The following is a 25804-nucleotide window of genomic DNA, read 5'->3' as shown; positions in this document are numbered from 1 at the left end:
AATCATCTGTGGTGGGATGTTCCCAGTTAATAATCACAGAGGCATACGCTTTCTCTAATTGGTGTTTGTTTTTTGTGCAGTTGATTTTATAGGAGGGTTTGACTCGTACGGTTACCAGGGGCCTCAGAAGACCTCCCACCTTCAGCTACAGCCCATGTACATGTAAGTATGGTTATATTCCGTCTATGTATACACATATTTCTACAAATGCCTTGTTGAAATACTTTGATGATGTTTTTTTTTTATATATTACATACCCATAATATTAGTTCTAAAGATGAGGCTAAGATTGCATATATTGTGCGAAATGTTGGCCAGAAATCCAGTTTTCAATCCTCAAATACTCTCCATACACTTAAATCCCACCCAATATCAACAGCAAACAATGTTTAGGGACACATTTATTATCTGTGTTTGAAATGTAGAGTTCTGCAGTGAGGATGATATAAGCACATTCTCGCTGTATCAGCATAAGGGCTTATCATTTATCAGCCCAAGGTCTCATCAGTTGTCACTGTCGTAGCACTTTTATCACTCTCCTCACACTTAGCAAATAAATGTGGGGTATGTGATGAAAGTCTTGAAGTCATTGTTGCTGAAGCTGTGTTTCATAATTAGCTGTTTTACCCACATTGACTGAAAAGGGCACCCTTCTGAGTAGCATTTTTGTGTGATTAAATGGATTCAAATATTGTTTTGGATGCTTTTATTTTGTATCGTACCATGCTACATTAGATTATATGGTGATTTCCAGAGACTCAAACCACAGATTCCTGTTTCGTTGAGATCTTCAGCTATTCTTAGGCCCCCGAAGAGCCAATAGGATAACACAAAATGAGTCTGAGTCCAGGCTTAGACAGCCCTGCATCAATCTCGCTATCTCACTTCGTCCTGTGGAAAGTGCCAAGCAATACAGCAAAAGCTTACACTCCTGCAACAAAACAACAATAGGAAATAACGGTGATTCCACTGATGTGCAGCAGACAGGTGATCAATAACTGTTTTTATTAGAGAAAAGAGCAGGAGCAAATTAGAGGGAAATGCAGACGGAAAGGGAGAGAGAGATGGAGAAATTGTGATCAAGATTGGCGAGAGACTAGTAGATGGAGAGAAAAAGGGGGGGGGGAGAGAAACAAAGTGATGGATGAAACGCAGGACTAAACAAAGAAGAAAGGCAATAAAGGGCCATTCTGTAGTTTTATATGTCCCCTGTGGAAGTCATAACACAGATCATAAATCATCGACCACCAAGATAATGGCTGCAAACACAAACACACACTCCCGCACAGGAGCTAGACCATCAATACACATATCTGTGCACACACAGATGCAGGTACTAACACACACACACAAACCCAAATACTGGATACAAACAAAAAATGCATCTAGACACACAGTAAATGTGCTGATATACATCTTGTGCTTGTACATTAATGCACACACACATATATTCACACACACTCGGACAAACATCATCAATATGCTATCATTGTTCCCCAGCTGTTGTCCCTTCACTTTGATGTTTATTGGCCTTGGCCAGAAGGACCAATAAAAAAGCATCAGCTCACACACACACACGCACGCACGCACGCACACACACACACACAGACGCACGCACGCACACACACACAAAATAACTTGACAACAATCACCGCCTCCAGAATGTTGTATAAATGAGCAAAAAAGTGGTCAGTCAGAAACTCGAAATACTTTGCCGAGGTCATTTTCACACCTTCAGGGACCCTAAAGGGGCCCACCAGCTCTCTCCCCATGATTCCGGCCCAAAACATGACTCCGCCACCTCTTTGCTGAAGTCGCAGCCTTATTGGGACATGGTGGCCATCCACCAACCTATATTCTATATTCTATATTCTAAATTCATCAAATGACCATTTCCAGTTCTTTACAACCTATAAAATGTTTTGAAACTCTGTTGTGCATAATAATTTGTAACAGTGCATTTTGAGTTTTTTATTTTTGAAAAAATGTTTTCAGTGGGTGGTTTGTTCAGTGAAATTCAACTTATACCCTAACGGTTGGTGACTTGAAAATTACACTGACTGTCATTTGCATTTACCATTTAGGAAAATCAGTGTAAAATAGCATTTGCATAATAATTTGGAACACAGTGTCGCTAAAATGCTATGTTACTGTAACCGTGTCACAAGTAGAGAAGAGTCATAAAGTCTGTTATCCATCAATATTTACCCGAAAGTTTGCTAACATTAGCCACCAGAAGCTACTGGTCATACGGCTGTAGCAGCAAAACGCCTGAGTGTTCGAATTAAGCAAGGGTGCGTTTCATGAATCATACATTTTATTTGTAAAAAGGAAGATGTGCTATTTCTTATCTTAAATGTTACGGTACATAGTCTCACTTTAAAGCACTGTTATTTACATTGTGTCAACAATTATATTGATTTCATTGGCAAGCAATCAAACTGCATTTTTTTCTTGCTTTCCCAGTTTTTATTCTTACTGTAATAGTTTGGGGGAAAGTATCAGTCAGCACACCCATGTGGGTGTGCTCAAGCTGTCTTTGGCAGTATTATCTTTTATAAAATACAAAGTGCTTTTGATGTCCTCATTAAACATTATGTTGTTCAGCTTATTTGCCAGAGTGAATTACTTTATCAGGAACGATACCACACAAATGCATCAATAAGCATTTAATCAGAAACCTCTTAATCTTTACTGTCCCCAATTATACTGAACCTCACACAGTTGCAGTTTAAGAGGTTCACATAAACATTTACCTTTAAATCTATACTTAAGCAACACAGTGAAATGGATTCAGTCACTATTTTGTGTAACCCTCTGCTCTCCCCTCCTCTTCATTCAGGTCAAAGTAAACCCAGGAGCTACTTGAGAAGCACTGCCTTACCAATCGCCACTGCTTAACCTCCTGCTTTTACTACTCCAACTGTCTTTTAATAAACAACAACCAAGACAAAGACAAGTAGACAGGATACAGAAGACACTAAGATATTCTGCGTTTCAACCTACAAATACTCCACACACACACACACCCCCCACCCCCCTGCCGCCTCCCCCTTCCAGTCCTTGGTCAGATTGCTTCCCTGGTCTGCCTGTCTGCTGTTTCTAATGGAGTTAGGTCTGTTCCTGATGAAACACTGGCCTTGTGTGGTTGAACACGGTAACTGCAGGACATATGTAAAACACCAGTACAGGCAGCTGCATTTTTTGTTTTGTCTCTGAGGGATGTGATCAAGAGCCAATGATTTGCATCCTCTTGTGATGTTGGGTATCTGTGTTGTGAAAGAAACCAAAGGGATGTAGAGAGGCCCATTGGTGAATTAATGACGTGTTTCTTCAGGCTTCCAAGGAGAACTCATGGTGTTCTACTGTCAGAGTGATGTTAACATGCTGCTGCAGACAAGAGCACATATGCCTGACCAAAGAGTTGAAGAAAAAAAACCCAGAGAAACATCCTCCATGTATACAATAGAAACTGTTTCACCATCTCTGGAACTTTTTGCTCTTTGTGCCTGACACATCAGACAATGGACTTCCAACCAGACTGACCAAGCATCTACTAACAAGACTACCGATATAGGAATGTCACACACTTTTTTTTTTTTTTTTTAAGGTTACTTTTTGGTGCATTTGGTTTCTTGTTGCTGCAAAGATGGGAGCTTGATACAAGTCACCATAACATGCCGCACATTTTCTTCTGACATTTTCACTGTCAAATAACAGTGTGATGTGTAGATTTACACACTTCCATTCCATATGTGCATGTGTATAGGAAACAGACATTCACATACAAAGGCATTAAGCAATGCATGTGTGAAATTCACACAAGCACATGCACACACATACACACACACACACATACACCTAACAGATGTATTAACGTTTGTACTACTAATGTGAATCTTAATGTTTACAATAGAAACTCAGACAGGCAGACTGGGAAACAGACAGGAGACTTACATATAGCTGCAGCATCCCAAAGGCCATGGGGTTTTTCTGCCATATTACCGGTAATACCGATGGGACAGTTGTTCCAGAAGTGTCTTTTGGTCTCTTGCTGTCTAAATATTTTGTCTTCCATCCAAGACAGGCTGGTAGAGGTAGATATAGACAAAACATGACAAAGCAAACAACCCTAGAAGAGGGATTGAGGTCAGGCAACAGTTTCCCTTCCACCTCATTCCTTTTGTAGCTCTCAATGCCAAGCTCCGTCGACACTCACCCATCTCTTTTGTCAGGCAAGTTTTTTCCCCCTTTTTTTCTGAATAATAAAAAAACAGGCTGGTGGCTCAATTAAGTGCCCAATCAGCCTAATCTGCAGCACCTCTTCCTCATACCAGAAATAGTTCTAAATCTTCCACAGGCAATGCTTACATAAAAAGAAAACACACCTTTTACAGAAATGACAATCACAGTCAGAGTGGCCTAAACCTCCTGTGTCATAAACAATGTCACAAAAAGCTGAAAAATTTCTGTCGTCATCATGTGGGAACAGAGACACATCTGTTAAATTATTTGATTAATTATTCATTGTTTTGATTGATATATTGCATATCTAAACTAACTGGTGGATGACAAAGATTGGTGAAAGGAGGAGAAACGAAACGACAGAGGCTGAATCTCCGAAGACACTGCACGCGTTCATCCTCGCCTGCAGACTAATGAGGACAAAAAATTGTACCAGAGGGATGCCATAGCAGCTCCCTCTCTTCACCTCACCATTCACATTTTAATGTTGAAAGTGCCAACTGTATCACCACATGGACATCTGTAGAGCCTGGTTTCTGAAAGCCACAGACTGGGACCAAAACTAATGGGTCTCAGGTTCACTTTTCTTGGGTTCCCATGTCAAAAGAAATAGCGAGGATATCACAAATCAAAAACTTCACATTTGCATTCCATGCGGCTAGCAGGTTTTCTCTTTTATTCTGCTGAGAAAAATCAACTGATTCCTTCTGGAAGTGTAACTAAACATGTTGCATTTGTGTTGCAATCACTGGACCAAAACTTTGATGCCTTCTCTGTCAACCAAGGAACAGTTCTGGGTGGAAACATCGACATAAGGATGGACTATTCCACTACAAACTACAAAGTCCACCCCCCTCTGCTCAGCAATTCATGTTTTGTAACAAAACTCTGTGGGTTACGTTCAGAGTCGCTGCCCCGTGAGGCTCCACCGACTGGAGGACAGAAACAACAGTTTATGTGTTTGCATGAGGTGTTTCCAAACTGTTGCGTATTTATTCTCATGCTGCGTGTGACTAACTAGCTACTTAAAATGGGAACCGTTTGGTCTGTTGAATGCCCCTCAACTCTCGTCAAAGAGTCTTAAATGTGAACTTTGTGATTTTTCTATAAATAACACTGAAATGTCTGCAGAGTAAAGGAGATAAAATAGCTACTACAATGTAAAACGATGAAATGTAACTTTGAACTTCTAGACGTTTTTTAACCACATGTGGCCGTGTTTACTGTTTTTTCTAGTTGACTACTAATGTATTATGTTGTGTACAAGTGGGACTACTATGTTTTATTTCTTCTATCTGTACAGTGTATTTTGAAATGAGAGCGTAAGAGGAGAAAATGGAGGAAAGGGAATTAGTTGCACAATAGTCTGTAATTCTGTCATTAACCATTCTGTCAGGGCTGAAAATTCACTTTCATTTCAGCACATAATTAACTTTACAATATTAATTTATATTTGAATTGTCAACCAACACCACCCATTGCTTTTTAATAAATGAAATGACTGTTGATGAAGTGTCTTTTTGCAAAATTCAAATCAGGAGCTAATGCTGTTAAAAGGGTCACATAACCAGTATTTAGAAGCTTAATTGAAAAAGGTAGTTGCTTGTGTCATTAGTTTTGAATTTGAACTGAAAGTGAATTAATTAATGAATTTGTTTGTCTTTAATGGATTAGATCAAGTCAATATCACCTGGCACTGTGGAACCAATACCAACCTAAACGCCAACCTAGCAGATATAAGAGAGGATTTCAGATATATAATGTGACCTGTGTGTGTGTGTGTGTGTGTGTGTCTGCATGTGAAACTTTGTACTTTTCTGTGTCATGGTGAACTGAACAACACTTAACCCAGAACCTGAAAAGCCATGACTTCAACACAAATGAAACTGAAGAAAATTGAAGAACTCATCACAAATTGATAATCAACAGCAATAAGAACAGTAATAATATATTTTTAAATAATAATGAACATAATCTACACAGTTGGTTATTTATCTTCACAGTTGCTTTATCATATGTAAACATTGGAACAGTCAATAGAGCTTTTTGTCTGTAGATCTAAGATCTGTACATAAAGAGTTGAACATTTGCAGAAGAAGCTGGAGGCGAGCTATTACTTTGTTAAATGGCATCAATAAACATTCAGTCAAGCTATTGTAAAGTTCTGAATCTGTATTAAGAGTTACAAAGCTCTCCTTAAATGTAACTTCTCCATTTTGAAGATTTAAAGTTGTGGCAAGAGTAAACAGTTATAGTTATTACTGTTAGTATGGTGCTGAGTAAATGTATGAATAATAGGGAAAGACATATATCCTGTCTTTGGCAAAGTTTTCATTTGATGAGCGAAATGCAGCATTTCAGCTTTGTTTAATTTTGGTAAATATGTTGAAGTGTTCACCATTTTAAAGCCCCTGAAAACTTGGTTTCAAATTTAATTATTTCTCTATATTCTTAAATATGTGTGTCTAAATAAGCAACATTCAAAGTTAAGGTTTGAAAAGAAAAAAACATATCTTTAGCCATTATTTATTAAGTGCTTAACTTTTGACGAAACTACACTAGTTTATTCGCTCCACACCAGTTGAAGGAAACATGCCTAATTCGCATTTCTTTTTTGCGACATTTCAAACGTTTGCTTAAAATTCACTTTACAATTGAATGGAAACATGGCTAGTGGCCTGGAAACAAGCAGCCAACCTATCTGTCATCATGCTTTGATTCAAATGTCGCTAAATTCTGATTGGTGCACAGAAGTATGTGACGTTACCTCTTACCCTCTGAGCCACATCTATTTCCCAGGAATCAGCACAGAGAGAAATCTCTCAGTTGAAAAAAACAAAACGGTGCTATCTTTGGCAAAATATTTTGTGTTCATTTAGGATCCCATCACTTATTTAAGGAGCTGATAGAGAAAATACGTTTTCTGCATCGTCAAGTATTGTCATTGGTGCTTGCACAATTAGTTTAATAAGGAAATACAGCTGTAAAGAGCAAAAAAGTAAAGGGTTAGGAATATCATGCAAGAGAAAAGTGTAGGACCCAGGACAGAACCCTGAGGTACTCCACAGATCAGATCAGCTTCTGTATAAGTAGTAGACAACTGCTTATCATAGAGAATAAACTAAAATGTATTTTGTTGCTACAATTTGTCTTATACCTACAATTTGTCTAAAACTTTTTTTATTTCCCTTAATTTTAACATTAAATTAAGGGACATTGGACTGTCGCAGCAGAAACAATTATGTTAGAGGAGCAATCATAATAAATTAAGTAACTAGTCACTGTCAGTACGTCAATGCAGGAACATGTCACTAACTGCCAGTGGAAATATCCAAACTTCTCTGTGGCTCTGGGTTGATTTGTTTATGTTCACCACTGACTAGAACCATCTATGTTGGTTTAACTCCTCTTTTATGATAGTTTTCACACAGGTGACTGACTGTACATAAACTAGACAGTTGGGAATAAAGTAGACAATGGAGAAGGAAAGTGTTTATTGTGTCCTGTCTTCTTTGACACCTTTCAGTCATTTCTTTGTACTTTCTGTGACCTGAACTAATTTACGTTTGCTACGTTATGCATGTGAATGACACCGTATTCATAGTTATTTTTTTTAGGTTTTGGGTTTGTCTTTGTTGCCAAGTGTAATCCAGCATCTAAGTTCTGAAGTAATAAAGAAAATACACGTTCTAAAGTGGCTGAAAAGCTAAACCTGTTGTAACAGGATCCAAAAAGACAGCTGAGGGCAACATCATCGCACATCCTGACCAGTCATGATATAGTACATCTGTATCTCCTTATTTTTTACACACACACACACACACACACACACACACACACACACACACACACACACACACACACACACACACACACACACACACACACACACACACACACACACACACACACACACAAACAAACAAACACAGTCATTGCCAGAAAGCCCTATTGTTCCTTTGCCGAGGAAGGAGGGGTATGGTGGGTGGTATTCTCATCTGGCGCTCAAAGGTAAATGCAGTGTTTAAATCCCTGAGAATAATGTTGTTAAAGTAAATGAGGAAATATCTACCCAATTAAGAATAAAAACCTCTCAAGTGAAAGGGATTTAGATGCATTGAGCTGAGTTTAAGATGGAGTTAATGCTCCAGAGCTTCTGCAGAGCATCCCCTCTTTTTGACCTGTTAAATATGGAACAGCACATTCAGAAAATTGGGTTTCCGGCTTTATGTAATCAGCGGATGACTCACACTTGTAAAGGCTTTTTAACACTGTTGGTATTCTCCACTAAAACCAATTGGGTACAGCCAGGACAAGCAAACTAATTACCGTGCGGCTTGCGCCCTATGGCATTAATGAGGCATTGTTATGGAGCTAACAACCCATTTTACAGGTGCCCCAGTTAGGTTTATTTGAAAGTTGTGCCAACAGTGCTGAACTAAAAATGTGTCTGTCCAAATGACTTTCATTCTTATGTGTTCGAGTGTCACCTTCCCTGTTGGAATTGAAATTAAATAATTTATGGGCAATTTAATGAAGATGAGAAGTGTGTGTGTGTGTGTGTGTGTGTGTGTGTGTGTGTGTGTGTGTGTGTGTGTGTGTGTGTGCGTGTGCGTGCAATGAAAAGTAATAGGTCTACAACTTTTCAAAAAACTATATGTAGCCTTGAACTAGCATATTATTCATGCTACCACTAATAATGTCAAGTGAAACTTCAAGATTACTTTATTTGTCCCTAGGGAAATTTGTCTTGGACATAAAGGCTGCCACATTAAAATACACACACCTATAGTGCAGTAACAGATGTAAGTGCACAGCACAGACATAAAGTGCATTCAAACTGACTGAAAGGTTTTGCTCCTGTCAAGTATACCACCATATACAACATAATAACGAGGATAGTTTTGTTTATGTGAAGCTGCCACAATCAAGCCCTGGCTGCAACACCAGAGCTGCCGTTCTAAAACTGGCACTACTCACTGTCATGGCGTACTGGGAAACATGATGGAACTGAGCCATTGTTAATGAAGTTTGTTTCACCTGTGCATTTCATGCTATGACAAGTAAAAAATATCTGCTGTGAGAAAATATTTTGGCTAGAACAGCAAAAGAAGCAACATTTGAGAATTGTATATCTAGACATGAGATGTGCACCATCTACACTTGATGATGAGTGTTATAATTGCGACTTGTTTTTTTGTTTTAAAGTTAAGTGTGTGTGTGTGTGTGTGTGTGTGTGTGTGTGTGTGTGAAATGTTCTACTTGAGCATGGAGGTTCACTCTTGACCTCGGAAATAGTAGTTTGACAAAACAATCCTAATCAAAATCCACCTTCTAGCTTTCTCTGCAGCTTTCAACCACATCCTCACGGTCTTCGTCAGGAGATAAAGTTTGTTCTGTTGTCATAGAGATGTCATGGCTCAATTCATGTTAGGTCAGGTGATGACAGCTGAGGAATCTCGATGATAACTGTTAGTGAGTGGACGTTGGCTTAGTGTTTTGACAAATTTGTACACTTTTAACCTGCAAAATAAAATTATATCAGCACAATGTACTTAAATTGACTTAATGTCTGTTCAAGGTGGAGCTTTTAACTCTTATTATAATTCTAGATAGTTTAATGAATAATAATGTATCATATTTTATTTGTGATATTTTGCGAGTCAAATTTGAATTTCAAATGTAACCAGTAAAATTTCATTGTTAGGTCAATGTAGTAGTACAATGTTTTTTTATGAAGTAGAAGTACACAGTAAGTCAGTGGTACACAGCTGAGTTGCATTGGGGGCCTTCCTGTTTCCTGCTTTCTCCAATAGTTCTGGAGAAAGCTACAAGCAGCAATACTGGAGGCCAAGCATTTTGAACAGGCACTGCACTAGTTTGTCCAAAGAGATAAAAGGTAAGTAATTAAACCAAAGTTGGATTGTATTTTGATCCAGTCATGTCCTTGCTTCTGAATATTTGAGTACACCTACCTGGACCTGTAATTGAAATAATGTATAAAGCTGCTCTTACGGTAAGTGGTAAAACGGCTAGTGAGCTCCAAACAGCAGACAGTAGACTACTACTGTACAGCCTTGGACACATCTCACCCATGATAACAGATAATAAGCATCAATAACACATATTCTGTGTTTCACATGAGACAGTTGCATCCACTGCATCCATTTTGCTACCAACATGACCAGGCAATTATACATGGGCAAAAATGAGGTGCTGGGCCCCATCAATCCCTGTTCTTTACTCTCAGGGCAGGTTGCACAGTTTTCTATGCTGTTATACTTCACCAGGTTGTGATAATATGATTAACACATTAACGTAGGGATATGCAACATATTTAAACAAAACTGAAACAATTCAGGTCTTAAAAGTAGATGTTGACACAGGGGGCTCTTCTCAACACGAGGACTTCAAGATTAGGTGATAATAATGCATGATCCATTTTACATTTTCAGTCGATATTGCCAAAAAAATATTTTTAATAAAACTCTTCTGGGTCTGGAGTTCTGGTGGCCCGGTGTAATTGCCCACTTTGGCCAGTGCTCTGATATTTGCTTGTGCCAATCTGCCCATCTGCCAGGGCTGCTCTTCACCACTAGGCTTCCCATCGGCCTATCGCTGCTCTCCTACATGCTGACGACGAGACCCGGAAGCACCGAGCTGCCTGCTTTGTTTTGTTTTGGTAGTGGAGTTGGATAAGAGGTAGACAGGCCGAGGTCCGTCCGGGAGAGAACCGCTCACTAAATGGGGAGAGACATATCGGGGATGGAAGATGACAGACCGATAGCTGACGCCTGTAAAATGCCGAGTTTTATCAGCGGTTTTGAGGAGGAGAGGGTGAAATTGTCTCGTAACCTGCCGGAAGAAACTTCCTTCACGGACAGCAAAGTTGAGCACTCGGTCAGAGATTTGAGCCGTCGTGTCACCAGATCAAACTCGCGGTTATCCCTGGACGGAGGTGAGCGGGACTCGGGGGACAGGAGCAGCGAGGAGGAGAAGGATGCGAAGGGCAACAACAACAACAACTGCAACGGCGGAGGAGGAGAGAGGAGGAGGAGGGCGAGCGCTGTCGAGATTTTGAGGAGGAATTTCGGGGTTTCAAAATCTCCCTCTCTGTGTCTAAATACAAACAGCCGGATGCAGCGCAGCGCGGAGCACGAACAACATCGCGAAGGAAACGTTAATAACCACGTTTTTAACGGTTATGGAACCGAACGTGGCGAATGTAAAAAGTCGGAGCGTGAAACGGGCGAAGCGGGGACTATAAACGAGCCAACTTTGAACGACTTGACTTCGGTTGTACAAAGAGTTGAATTTGTAACCGTTAACGTTACTGGTCAGTGCCATCATAAACGTGACAGTGACAGCAACACAGTCGCTTTAGATGAGTCTTTAAACACTAAAGAACACGTCTACTGCACTGTGTATTGCATCGCTAACGACAGAAAAGACGTTGTAATCACAGACGATGAAACGGTCACATCTGACGCACCAAAAATGGACTTGGAGACAGAACAGGAAGCAGGCTCGAGTCCCGAACCGGCTCTGTACACATTGGACGACCTGGTGGATCCTTTCCGGGACATGACCCACCCGTTGTCCGTGGAACAGGCCGGTGCAGGGACTACGATGCAGAGTTGCCGGGTGTGCCTGGAAGAGAAAACCATCGCACCCCTGCCCTGCTGCAGGAAGGCCGTGTGCGATGAGTGTCTGAAACTCTACGTCAGCTCACAGGTTAGTAGGAGGGAGGGTGAGCAAAAGAAAAAAAATGTTTAGTGCAGCAGGGTGTCACAGAGCCTGTCCCAGAACCAGGCATTGCTGGGTCAGTCAAAACACACACACACACACACACACAAACACACACACACACACACACACACACACACACACACACACACACACACACACACAATAATTCCTGTCACACTTTTTAATTCTTATGTGTTTGGCATCTTATTTACTCCAAGAAAATATCTGGAGCTGACATTGAACATTATGTCCCCACATGTTTTGATTAAGGGCCTAAATGGGCTCTCTGTTGTAAATTAAGAACATTTCATGAAATTGTTGACTAAAAGGTCACAGGTCATTTGCAGGTCTCCTCATTTTGTGATAACAACTGTGTTTTGTGAATCTGGGTCACTGACACATTTTGCACACACAATCTTACATTGTGCGCCGTTGGGCTTATTCTGCAGAATTTCCTTCTTTCATACTCACCTATTGAAGGAAGATTTCCCCATCAGATACACTACTTATATTATGTTGCGCATTATTACTTTAGTTACACTCGAACAAAGCACACGTGTGTCCTTCAACTTATCTAATTTTTCTTCTACATTATTTCCTTCACATCCCAAATGCCTTTTGTTGATGCCAGAAACTATGTTGAGCATCCCGGCAGTGTGTTTTAGTATACACAGAGGAGCAAGCATCATAATAAAGTCATTCTTTAACTCAGCCAAAATAGGTCACAATAGGGGCACAACATTATCTTGTGGCTACAATGCACGTTTAGTAAGAGCTCCTGTTCAATGATTCTTATGACAATTTACATTTATAAATCAAAGAACTGAATATTAGATGGATACTTCCTTTTAATTCAGTGTAGCTGCCATGGAAATAAGGACTCAGCAATTAAAGGCACATTGCCAATCGCTGCTCCCTAACAGAGCTAAAGTGTTTCAGGAATGGATTTGTCTTTAGGTGCCTTGTTCATTAACTTGTACCCTCCTCTGAACATATCCCAGTTTTAATATTCACATACGCTGTCCCTGTTACTAATTTTATGAGTTGGGAAGAAGTTACAATCTTAGGTTTTTGCTACTGTTACTATAATCTCCTTTATCTGTTTAGGTAAAACAGTTTTTATCAGTCATCTAGACTACTTTTTAACTGCAATTATCTTGCTTTGATAACAAGGCATGAGTAATCACACAAACACAGAGTCAAGCAGCCTCTCTGATACGCACACTGAGAATGAGATAAGGGTCATGTAAACTATCCTGTGTAGGTGGAATTGATTTCCGTTAATGTACTGCAAACCTTTTTTAGCAAACAATGCTTGCTGTTAACCCTCAGTAGGTACAGTAAGCATCATGTCAGAGACAGCTGAGTATGTGGTCAAAGATATGACCCTTGGAAGGGGGTCGGTACCTTGCTCCTTTGGGTAGGAATTGCAGGCATCTGGCCTGGAGAAAAATAAATAAATCGAAAATCGTATGTATTGTGATTTTTTTTTGTGTGTCAGTTTTTAAAATGGATTTCTTTCCCCTAGAATCAATATACCTAAATATTTTCTGTTTAAAGGGTACAGCCGATGGCAAAGTCCTACATCCTATCAATTTTCAGCAATACAGACCGAAAGCAGAAAATGCAGAAAATAAATGTTATGTACTTCTTTACAAAGGAAATACATGTCAGACTGACATGTCATGTGCATTCTTCTTAGAAAACAATTAGTTTTCAGAAATGTCTCATGATATATTGTCTCTAAAAGTGTAGTGTTCAACTTTTGTTTTTGTTAAAGAAGGAAAAGAAAATCTCAATACTTCTAGAATCGCAATAAATGAAAATTGCAATACTATCAAATCGGCACCCATGTATCGTGAAAGAATTGAATAGGGACAAAAGCATTGGCCCTACTAACCATGTTGTTGTGCCAGGGATTAAACCAGTAATTTATTAACTTGCCTCCTCAAATCAAGGCAATAGTGTTGGGCTTATTTAAAAAAGTTATAAACAGGAATATAGTAGCTGACAATCTAGAATTTGTTGTGCCTTAACACATCATGTGTTTAGATTCACTGGGAAAATGAGCTTCTCTACATCATCTTCATGTTCCAAATATGGTTTTATGCATGAATTATATCGTCTGGATGTTATTTATTTTATAAGTTTGCATTTGGAGTGACAGAGGCTGTTTGTATAGTCCTTTTAGCTAATTATTTCAACTCTGCTCACTTGCTAACTGTTAAAACACTCTCAGTTGCAACATGTGGTGTTTAGGTGTTACAACTGACTCGGGTTGATGGGCAGCTTACTGGTTATGTAGTAAAAGCCTGCATCATATTGATTTATCATCCTTGCTTTTTTGTCCTTTTCATAAATATGACGATATATTTTAAATCAAGTCATTGTTTCTATTTTTAGCTGAGTTTAGCGGATGGACACCTCAGGGTACACAGACTCCTAGTTAGGAGTCACTGCTGAAGAGTTTCAACACCACAATGTGCACAAACCTTACACAGGGCTAACTATATTGTCACTGCATACTGCCACTACATAGTACTAATTTTAGCTTTGACTGAGCTTACAGTCACCACTGTCCATATACCCACTGTAAGTTTACTTGATCATGCATGCTTTATATTGGTTTATGTTTCTCCCCCACATTTCAAAACACCACACACAGTGACATGTATCTGAGAGACAGAGTGGCAACAGTCTTAACCTGTCCATCCTGTCTGGAAGTGGTCACCACAGTGTTGGCGTTGTGGCAACAATACTACACACGCACATCAGCTCTCATTCCCTTCAGAGATACATATTTATGATTGTGTGTGTGTGTGTGTGTGTGGTGTAGGGGATGTTGGGTGCAACACATGTTGGATGCTTTTTTTTCTTTTCTTTGCTTTCTGTCTTCTGTCCTTTCACACACTCTCTCACTCACAAAATGCCGTATCGTGTGTCACTACAACTGGTCTCACTGGCTGTGATGGACTGAACATGTGGGGAGAAACGGACAGAGCTTGAATATGAAATGAGGAACAGAGAGAGAGAAGGAACCAGACAAAATAGAGAGCTAGATAGTGAAAAATAAGTATGATACTTACTGTATCCATGGTCAGATTAGATGAGATCTAAACACACACACACTTTGTGTTTGTATGAACACAGGTGTAAGCTTAATGATGGAAAATGTGTGTTCTTTTGTAACCGAGTAGTACAATTATGAAATAGTGCACCCTAAAGTAAGAGCATCACTTCAATCCTGTGTGCAGATTAAAAAAAATGTTCCTGAGGGGGGTGAATTATTGTGTCAGACTTTACATTTTATGTTTATTTTGACTTCTTTGAAACATTTTTGGATGAGTAGGTTTAAATTTTATATATACACTACCGGTCAAAAGTTTGGGCTCACTTAGAAATTTCCATTCCACTCCATTCCAGACAGAATAGCAGCTGAGATCAGTTGCATTGTTTTTTTTAACCAGGGCAGCAGTTTTCAGATTACATTATGTGCTTACATAATTGCAAAAGGGTTCTCCAATGTTTTCTCAGTTAGCCTTTTAAAATGATATCAGATTAGTAAACAGAATGTGCCTTTGGAACATTGGATGAATGGTTGCTGATAATGGGCAATGTAGATATTGCATTAAAGATCAGCCACTTCTTTCTACAACAGTCGAGAACTCTTTTGCAATTATGTAAGCACATAATGTAATCTGAAAACTGCTGCCCTGTTTAAAAAAAAAAAACAATTCAACTGGTCTCAGCTGGTATTCTGTCTCTAATGGAGTGGAATGGAAATTTCTAAGTGACCCCAAACTTTTGACCGGTAGTGTATAATATAATAATTTTAAAGGTGTCTGTTTCCCCTGTGGCTCTGTAAATGTCTGTGATGTTAAGGTTAGTTAGTGTTTGACTCAGTGGCCAGACTGTATAGGCTAACTCGTATGGAAAAGTTCCACTCAGTATAACTGACTGCCGAGCACTTGGTCTGGACTAACTAATGTGTGTCTGTGTGTCCTTTGATACGTATTAACGTCCACTCTCTCCACGGCCTCCTTCAGCCTTCCGTTTATATACCTTTTAGTCCCTCTATCCCTGGGTAAATTATTAACCATTTCCCGTCAGTGGTGTGAATACATCCACATGTAGATTTGGTATTGATAGTCCAGCACAATAACAGAGAAACCCACCATAGACAGATCCACATTGTGGAGCAGGTGCTGTTACAAGATATGTTCAGTATTAACATTTTAGTGTTACTTTCACATACTTGAACATGTATTCTTTGTCTTCAATGTGCTTGAATCCATTTGAAATCAGATTTCTGTGATGTTTCCCAGGTGCGAGTAGCCAAATCTTACATCAGCTGTCCAATCCCAGAGTGCAGCGGCTTCCTGGAGGAGGGAGTGGTAATTTCCCATTTAGCCAATGAAGACGTAGCAAAATACCGTTACTTTTTGGAGCTGAGTCAGCTAGACTCGAGCACCAAACCCTGCCCCCAGTGCAGTCAGTTCAGCTCTCTGAAGGGGAACAACTCCAACCACTCCGAGCACAAGTACAAGGTAAGATGACCGTCCCAATACACACCTCCAACTGCATACTGTATAACACAAAACATAAGGAAATGTCGAGAAAATTAAATTCCATATACAGCTTATATATATATATATATATATATGTATATGTATATGTTTTAAAAGTAACGTAAGAATGGGTCTACTGTCTTCTGTCCCTACTGTAGATCCAGTGTAGCAATTGCCAGTTTGTGTGGTGCTTTAAATGCCACGCACCATGGCACAATGGGGTCAGATGTCGCGAATACAGGAAAGGAGACAAGCTGCTTCGAAGCTGGGCTAGTGTCATAGAGCACGGGCAAAGAAACGCCCAGAAATGTCCACAGTGTAAGGTAAGGATACAAGTTATTATGATACCATTGTTTTGCTGTAGAACAACACGGCCAGAGGACTGCTGTTGGGTGTGGGTTAATGGAAAGAGGGTTGACTGATGGAGGGTGGAATCAAGGTAGATGAATAAATCAGTGAAGGCTTAGAAGCATTAAGCGCAAGAACAGATGACAGATGGGGAGCTGTAGAGAAGTAGCTGGACACTCCGATTTAAAGTGCATGTGGAACAGCAGGACAGAGATGCATAAAGAGTGAACATATTGAAAAAATAATGATGTCTTTCTGCTGCACAAAACCAAATATGGTAGACTCACTGGCATCTCTGTCAGTCATAAAACAAGCCTGGTCTCATTACGAGCAAGCTAGTCTACACAATATCTAATTTGACTGTCAGAAGATGACTATAGCAAGACATAGATTAAGCTAATTACTGGTTTGTGGGAACTGTTTGCTCGCAGCAGCAAACACTTTCTATCTGTTTTCATCGCACTGATGCTGAAGTTTTGCTCTGGAAGCAGGGAAAGAGGATCGTGTTAGACTGTGACGCCAACAAATTGGTGTCATGCTGTGTTTCGCTGGAAAAGAGGCTGAGAGCAGCTGGACTTAATGCTCAGTTTATAGTAAGACTGCTAACTGCTACAGCAGCCAAATAGCAAAGATCCATTAAGTTTACCGCTGCATGCATATTGCAGTGCAGTTCAATAGATGCTGAAACAGATGCTTCTAGTTTCCATTTTAAATTGAGAGTGTTGCATTTTAGTGCTGCTAAGACTGAGAAATTGTACCCTTTTTACAATAAACTGAGCTGATCTTGAGTCTGAAAGGACAACGTAACGATGTATTCAAATTGGGCCCCAAGCAGAAAGAGTGAAACTTCTGATAATGCATGTAGCATACTGTAAATCTCTCCCTTTTCCCCCTCCCATCTTGCTCTTGCCTCATCTACTTCTGTAGATCCATATTCAGCGAACAGAGGGATGTGACCATATGACATGTACACAGTGTAACACTAACTTCTGTTACCGCTGTGGAGAGCGCTACCGACATCTAAGGTTGGAATCTTTGACTTTTTAAAAAAAAATTTTTATCTGACTGCCCTTTCCACCTTTTCTATGTTATTATCTGATTTAATCTTAAACATCCTGTCGTCAGGTTTTTCGGGGACCATACATCCAACCTCAGCGTGTTTGGATGCAAGTTTCGCTATCTACCTGATAAACCTCATCTGAGACGGCTAATTAGAGGGTCTGTCTGTGGTAAGTGTGTGTGTGTGTGTGTGTGTGTGTGTGTGTGTGTGTCAGCGTGTTAGCATTGTCACTGTGAGCATGGTAGCATGCTGACGTTAGCATTTAGCTTAAAGAACCGCTGTGCCTAAGTACAGCCTCAAAGAGATGCTAGCATGGCCATACACTTGTTTTTCCAAGCATACAGTCAGGAATATTGAGTTTTACATTAATACAGCTGCATATTCACACTTTGAAGGTACCCAGTTTGACAGCTACTGTGTCTTCTGTTATTAGGCACTGATTTGCCAATGCCAAATTTGGTATTTGGGATTCATTCATTTGGGAGTTATTTGGCAATAAACTGTTAAACTTTCTGATGTACCCACATTCCCCTATCCTGCTTTATTTTCTGTAATTCTACTTTGGTAAGTGAATTCCTGCATTGCCCAGAAAGCCCATGACCCAAAATACATCAGAGCTACCATGTTGCACTCAGCTGTGGATTATCATCGTAGATTAGAGAAAGTAATGGAAATAGCAGTGGAATAGTTTTTTCTTGTCATCCACTGGATAAAAACCTTAAGTCAAAATGCATTGTTGCTGCCTTGCATGATGGCCGGCCAGCCCAACTTCTCTGTGACAGACAATGATTTCCCCCTTGTGACAACAGCAATGAACACTTCCATATTTAACTCTGTACTTGCGAGAGACCAATGAGGAACGCTTTATGATGAAGTGTGAAAGCATCAAATATCAGAGTATGTTAGTTATAATTATCCATTCCCAGTTATCAAATGTATGCACCAGCAGCAAGCCTCCAAGATGCTGAACTCTGATAGATTTGTTTGACTCTGCTCTCCATGACAGCTACAGCTAGTTTACATCAGCAGGGTGCCTGTTAAACCGAGAGCTAATTTGTCCCTTAACAAGAACCACTTAGCCATTACAGCTCTCGCCACTGTCTTCATGCCATGGATTGTTAGTGGCACAGATTTTGCACGTAATAAGCGGCGCCTTAATGTGGATGGAGAATTTTCCCTAAAACCTGCTCAGCATTCAGCATCCTCCACAGCTAGATTGTTGCACTTGTGGCCAAACATCTACCTTTTTTTTTTTGTTGCAGCGATTCATTACAATTTAAACAAAATTTAAACAAAACAACACATTCATTTTGAATCATGCAATTTCTATTCCATCTGAAAGGAACATTTATTTATTTATTTATTTATTATGAATGATTATTATTCTGCTCTCTCTCTGTCTTTCCCTTTCTCTTTCTCTGTTTTTCTCTGCAGCCACTAAGGTGCTGATAGCTCCTTTGGTCATTTTGTTGGTCATGGTGCTCGGAGCTTTCGCACTGGTGATAGGTAACACAATTATACACATGAACACACACAAAAAAATCAGGGTGAAGCTCCAGCGAGAGCGGCAAACCGAAAACAGCTAAATGGTTTGACTATATTACAGATATGTTCTTCCACACAGCAAAGCAGGTCCACTCTCTATGCAAAAATAACAAACATAAACATGCCACAAACTTTATATTAGCATGCATGGCAGTCATTCTCAGTTATATAAAGAGAAGTAAACTGCCAAAGCTTTAGATCCAAATAAATTATCACTCTCTGGGCGACTGGCTTTTATTTCCTGAAACTACATTTACTAGTAAAATCATCCAGCTGCACTCTGTAAGCACTCCGTCAGTCAGTGATGTGAACTATTGATGCCTCGGCTGAACTGTAATTAGTGTTAATCTCTCTCCCGTGTCTGTGCGTCTGACAGATGATCCGCTGCGGGCTAACATGCCGTGATGGAAGAATCACATTTATTGTCATCGTTATTAGAATCGGTGCTGTGCTGCTGCTCTTTTTTTCAGCCTAATTAACATACACATACAGTATGCCAAATATGTAGGCAGTTTGCTATAAGATAGAATATTCAAATCCATATAGAAAACTCATCAGAGCTTGACATTAACAGATAATTCAAAAGTTACATTGTACATTAATTAATAGTTAATTCAAATTAGTATCAATTGAAACAAGGCTTTAATCCATCTTTCTCCTCTCTTCCGCTTCATCTCTACAACCACCTTCCCTGTCTGCAGGTTTGGTAGTTTTCCCGGTCTACTATGTGTGTAAGAGGAGGAAGAAGCAGCGCACACAGGGCTCCGGACGGTGGATCTGACTGCAACCTGCACTGCATCTAGACCACGCACACACACACACACACACACACACACGCAGCTTGAAAGACGACGCCCGCATCTCCTCAGGGATGAACACGCCAGCCTGAGTCATCGCAAAAGTCTGAGAGGAACATCACACAACTAACAATGGTGAATAGACTTTTTAAGATGGAAGGAAGTATATAAACATATGAAGTAAAGCCTGGATAATCATATATCATCACGCAGAATATTTGTATTTCAGTGGATTCCGCTGCTGGATATTCAAGTAGGAAAGGAAAGGAAAAGAAAATGCTAATTTAAATTGAGTTCTCTTCAGATGATGGTTGACAAGTGTTGCAATCCCCTTAAATCTCCACTAAATTTCACAGCAGTGAACTTTCTTGCTGGCCACCTTTTGTCCCAGACATAGTACAGGAAGTTTCAGCAGTGTACATTTGACAAACAATAGCTTGGAGACCGTCAGTTAGCCTGATATGATGACATACTGTTGAATATTGTGGATGGAAGTTTTAAAAGGTTTGACAGTGGTGGATACAACTTGACTTGATAAACACTGACTGCTGGAAAAGGGGAGGAGGAGCTCACAGACGAATGGTAGAGAAATGTGAGGAAATGTAATCTTTTTGTTGAACTTTTGCAAACGCTTCTTCAGTCATTTGTCAAAAGTGCAAGATGGAAACTGAATTCAGGACCAAGCCATGATGGAAAAAAATGAGTTCTCACGGATGCAACAAAGCTGACATTGAATTTGTGCAATCCTCGTCTGTTGGTAACTCAATTTTCATTGGATATTGAAAATTCCCATTGTCATTTGGGGTCTTTGACAAGCACACCCTTTTCAAAATAATATGAAAGGACTTAATTTGGACAGATGGAAGGATGACATGTTACTGTTCTTTGCTTTCCTGGATAATCTTGACTCTGCCTCAAGTCTTTGCTAGACAGAGTGAAAGTTGGGTCCTGTGTCCCCACCTTAAGAGTGACACCTAGTTTCAAAGGCCACACCAACCTTAGCTTTAAAAAAGGTGTCCTGTTTGCAACAAATATTCAGCCCACTGACCCCTTAAGAAATATTGGAAAGCGGAATTTTAGCAAGCCACCATTGTTTTCTGTTGTGGTTCTCCATCAACTCCTCCTCCCATCTTTTCCTTTCTTCCGCACCTTCCTTGGGCCTTTGCCCTAGCTGGACGGTGGCTCACACACCCTCGTCTCTGCCTTGCCCTATACTGTTCGCCAGTATCTGCATCATCAAAAAAAAAAATTGCTGCTGCTGTGGCAGTTGTGCCAAAACAAAACGCTGAATGTGGCAGGACAGACAGTTGACCCCGTCCCTTTTGTTAGATTTTTTTGGGGTTGCTTGTTGCAGCAGTGTTGGGAGGTGATGCTGCCAGTGTGTAGTGGAGTCTACATAAAGAAATAGATTTAGAGGCTCTGTAGGATTATAGGAATATGCATTAGATAGTTGAAAGCTGCTTAGAATAAAAAATGACTGAACTTATTATTGCAACTGGGTGGCGGTTTGCGTAAGTTGCGTTTGCTTTTTTTTTAAAGAAAATTAGTTCAGAAGTTATCGTCAGGCTGCTGTGCACTGTATGTGGTCGATTACATTTGGATGTTAATTATTAGGTGATCAGGTTTTCAAGGTGTTTATGAATTGATGCAGTTGGGATTTGTGCAGTGATAAGAGGACGTCTGTCTGCTCGAGACTTTGGATAGTGACATAGTGGCTTTCAGCGTACATATACTTAACTCATTCGCACTGGCACATGTTGCAAGAAAGCAGACACACGGAGTGCTGCCAGGAAACAGGAGCTTTTCAAGAGCTTTAAAGGTCGTCACCTGGCAGCAGCCAGCTTGCTGTCCTTCACTTATCCCTCTATCCTCCCCTCCCTGCTGTCAGTCCTTAGTTTCCAACAAGGGTGCACATCCACTGGAGCTGTGGCTGCTCTTCAGCCACAAAAAAATCATCCAAACTGGATGCTTTTGAGCCTCTGATACGTGAGAATAACACAGGGCTACCTGTGGTGCACGCCGCGGTCAAGTACATAGCAGTGGTTTCCACATCACTCACAGATATTTCTTTTGTGTGTTTTTTTTATCCCATCACTTCATGGAGCAATCTTTTCTGTTTTTGCTCCATCATGAGACATTTATGAGGACATTTTTTAAAGAAAGTACAAAAAGACGAGGAGTAGCACAATATATCTGCACATAAAAGATGCTACGGCAAGAAAAAGTTGTGGAATGATAAAATGATACAAGATGAGGGGAAATGCCTCCATTGGAAACAAACTGGCACAGTGAAGATCAATGCATCTTCAAATCTGTTGTGGTTACCAGTGGAGTAAATCCTGAGTGTGTCAACACATTTCATCACTGAATCTTCACGGAGGACCAGGATTTAAGGCATGAAAAAGCAGGGTTGATGTTCCTGCATGTTGGACATCATTAGCTTCTCTTTATCCCAGGGATCTGGCACCTTTTCTACATCTGGGAGTCAAAAAATACCAACTGTCAAGTACAGTTTAACTGTACATACAAGGTTCCTAAAGGACACCGATAATTTATTGTTACACCGCTTTCCGTAGATCCTGACTCTGGGTTTGAATCCACTCTCAGGGAGTTTTTTTTTTTTTATGTTCACTGTACCCAGAGCCCTCCATCCACATGAGCTGTGGCACAGAAATGGCCGAGCAGCACTGCAGAGTCAAAATGCTTCCTGGTGCGTTTCCCCAGAGCTGCTTAGCAACCATATTTAATTTCAAGGAAGTAAAAACACTGTAGTGTCAAAAGAGATCCAAATATCTCAGTGATGCAAATACCATCTGTGTTTCCCAGCATGACTCAGCAGTTTTGCGAACACTGCTTTGGGGTCAGGGGACTAAAAAGTGGTACAAGAAAATGTATTAGTAATACAGCACTGGGAAACTAGATTTGTAAGGTTTGCGCCAAACAAAAACATTGAAACTATCTACTTAACAATTGTTCACTTGCATCATATGCATACATGTTTTATCTAACTGCTCAGCTAGTACTACACTGACATATTCCACTGCTGCATTTTTTTGTTTGTTTGAATGAAATATGACTGTCAGTGTGTGATGGGCATTTGTACTTAAAAGTGTCTTCAGCACAGAGAAATTGTTTTAATGTACTGTGGACACATACGTAAATATTTTACTATTTCCATGGCATTTTACCAAAAACGTTGCCCTGCAGTTTACACTGTACCAATGCTGAACCGATTTGATTAGCTCATTGCCTTAAAATTAACAAATAGGATCTTTAATAATTGATTAATCATTAACATAATTTATCAAGTAACAATACGTAACATTTGGCCAAACAAAGTAAGCAACTTCCTAGGAGCATGAGTTTACAGTCAAATTTATTTGGCAGTTTTGCTGTGAGACAGTAATTCCAAATATGAATTAGTTTGACCTGGTCAGCTACAGGATAAATGTAAATGAATAATAACGTGATAATATTTGTCCTGGTTAGCCACTCATATCTGATTTCTTTCACTTTTATAAATGTACAAGTGTGTTAATTCTTCTCATGTTAAGATGCCATGTGGAAATGCCATCATTGCTTTGTTTTGTTGTGTTCTTACATATTATTGATGTTTAGGTTAAAGTTAACATGCAAAAGAAAAAAAAGTTGCTCTATATCAATTCATCCAGTGACATGAACGTTAATTTGGCCAATGAGATTTCCTTTGCTGGGTTTGTATTGGCTGGCTGATACCCCTGGCCTTTTTGTTTGTTACAATCCCAGCGATATTGGCATAAATATGCAATAGTGCCTTCACAGCCATTATAGATCAGGGTTTGCCAACCTGTGGTTCAGGGCCCCTGCGTGACTCCAAACATTACAAATGGGTGTAAAAACCTATCAAAGCCTCACCAAGTTATGTGTGTTAGAACAGCTAAAGCAAAGCATAACATATACTAATGTGGGGCTCTTAATGTATGGAACCACTGTTAAATATATCTATGGATCTGTTACCCCAACACACCGGGCAATGTGCAGTGCAATCAGCCCCTCGATTAAGAATGTGTGTTTTAAATAGCTAAAGATTTAATAAAACCTCTAAAATAATACAGGTAACCACAATACAGGCTGTCAGCTACATCCCAAATAGTTTTGCACAAGTGAAACTGTCACTTTATTTTGGCTCATACAAACCTCACACTTTAGACTAGAAGGAGGAAGCAGTAGCAGAGCGAGCATCGTTTTCAACATTGGATCAGCGTCATAAGGCTGGTATGGACAAAAATGCTCAGTGAAGGAAGTAATTCTATTAAAAAGATGTGCAATTTAGACAATATATCATAGGTTAATTTCAACTCAGGAGGCCTGTGAATATTGGTTTTGCTGTAAATGGTGTATCATCAGTAACATCAGGATGGGATTTCACTATCTAGACATGCAAACTTGTTGGAAAACGGCCACATTTTATGTCTATACACCACTTGGTTTTCAAGGGTATTTCTTTTCAAAGAAATGTCTTGATTACTGTGTTCCTTGTTTGCACTAAGATTCTTCCACCTGCTGCCATCGTTAAAAATGTCTGCTGATATTATTGCTCACTTAGCCAGGCACATTGTTTTCATCTGAGGATCTGATGAAGAATAAACCAACCTGGGTCAAATGCCAAAATGTTCTGGTTTGACTCTTTCATTTGATATTGACGTATTGTACTTTCTGTGGACAGGTTTGTTTTTTACTCTAATTTATGTAATGGTTTTTGAGTCACCGACAGCCTACTTTAGAAACGGTATGAATGTCTGTCTGTTGGTCTGTGGATCAGTCTGTTACATCAACCTCTTTTTCTTTACAACCATCGTTGTGACTACAGTTTTATGTCAGCAGGGGTCATAAGTGCACTGCAGGAGGCAAATCCCTAGAACCTTGATTTAAATTTTCGTAGGAGCAATACAAATGCAAAACAATTTACAACAATGTAAATTAATAGAAAAGAAATAATAGAAATGATAATACAAATTGAATTCCTTTAACATCCTTTATTAGTGAATCCCTCTATCATTATTGTTATTATTATTATTATTATTAGTAGTAGTAGTAGTAGTTGATATTGTTTTTTATAAGAGCTGCACATAACAATACAAATAAAGACATTGTGTAATAGGTTTAAAAGGAAACATTTTACAAAAACACCAGTGGTGGAAACAGACTGTGCAAAGTAGCCTACCCAAGTACTGTGCTTGAGTACAATTATGAGATACTTTACTTGAGTATTTGGATTTCGTGCTACTTTATACTTAATTAAGAGGGAACTTACTCTGCTGCATTTAGAACTTTTGACGATAATAATTTGTACTTTTATTGTAGTAAGTTTTGTTTAAATTCAGGACATTTGCTTGTAATGAATGGGGTTTTTATACACTGAGGTAGCCTACCGCGACTTTTACTTAGCATCTGAATACTTCCTTAATGTCTTCATTTATATACAGTATGTTGTTGTGTCCAATGAGCGCACT

General features: G+C 39.6%; 2 protein-coding genes across 4 annotated transcripts in view; both read left to right on the top strand.

Annotated features, from left to right (window-relative positions):
* nkain2 (sodium/potassium transporting ATPase interacting 2) overlaps positions 1-166 on the top strand; it is an 84260-nt gene extending 84094 nt beyond the window's left edge. For both annotated transcript variants that reach the window (XM_078274587.1, XM_078274586.1), the window contains one exon: positions 81-166. In XM_078274587.1, coding sequence (XP_078130713.1) covers positions 81-166 — 86 coding nt within the window. The remainder of the gene's footprint in view (positions 1-80) is intronic.
* Positions 167-10892: 10726 nt separating this feature from the next.
* Positions 10893-25325, top strand: rnf217 (ring finger protein 217). Of its 2 annotated transcripts, XM_078274194.1 has the most exons (7): positions 10893-11979; positions 16320-16541; positions 16721-16885; positions 17838-17935; positions 18036-18139; positions 19405-19476; positions 20217-25325. In XM_078274194.1, the coding sequence occupies exons 1-7, from the start codon at positions 10990-10992 to the stop codon at positions 20294-20296; spliced, it is 1731 nt and encodes a 576-aa protein (XP_078130320.1). In that variant the 5' UTR covers positions 10893-10989; the 3' UTR covers positions 20297-25325. The 2 variants fall into 2 exon arrangements, with proteins under 2 accessions (XP_078130320.1, XP_078130321.1); XM_078274195.1 differs by lacking the exon at positions 19405-19476.
* The last annotated feature ends 479 nt before the right edge of the window (positions 25326-25804 follow it).

The sequence above is a fragment of the Sander vitreus genome, chromosome 18 (assembly GCF_031162955.1).
Source record: "Sander vitreus isolate 19-12246 chromosome 18, sanVit1, whole genome shotgun sequence".
NCBI classification, from domain to species: domain Eukaryota; kingdom Metazoa; phylum Chordata; class Actinopteri; order Perciformes; family Percidae; genus Sander; species Sander vitreus.
Note: the sequence above shows the minus strand (reverse complement) of the source record. Positions and strands in the feature narration are given on the sequence as shown.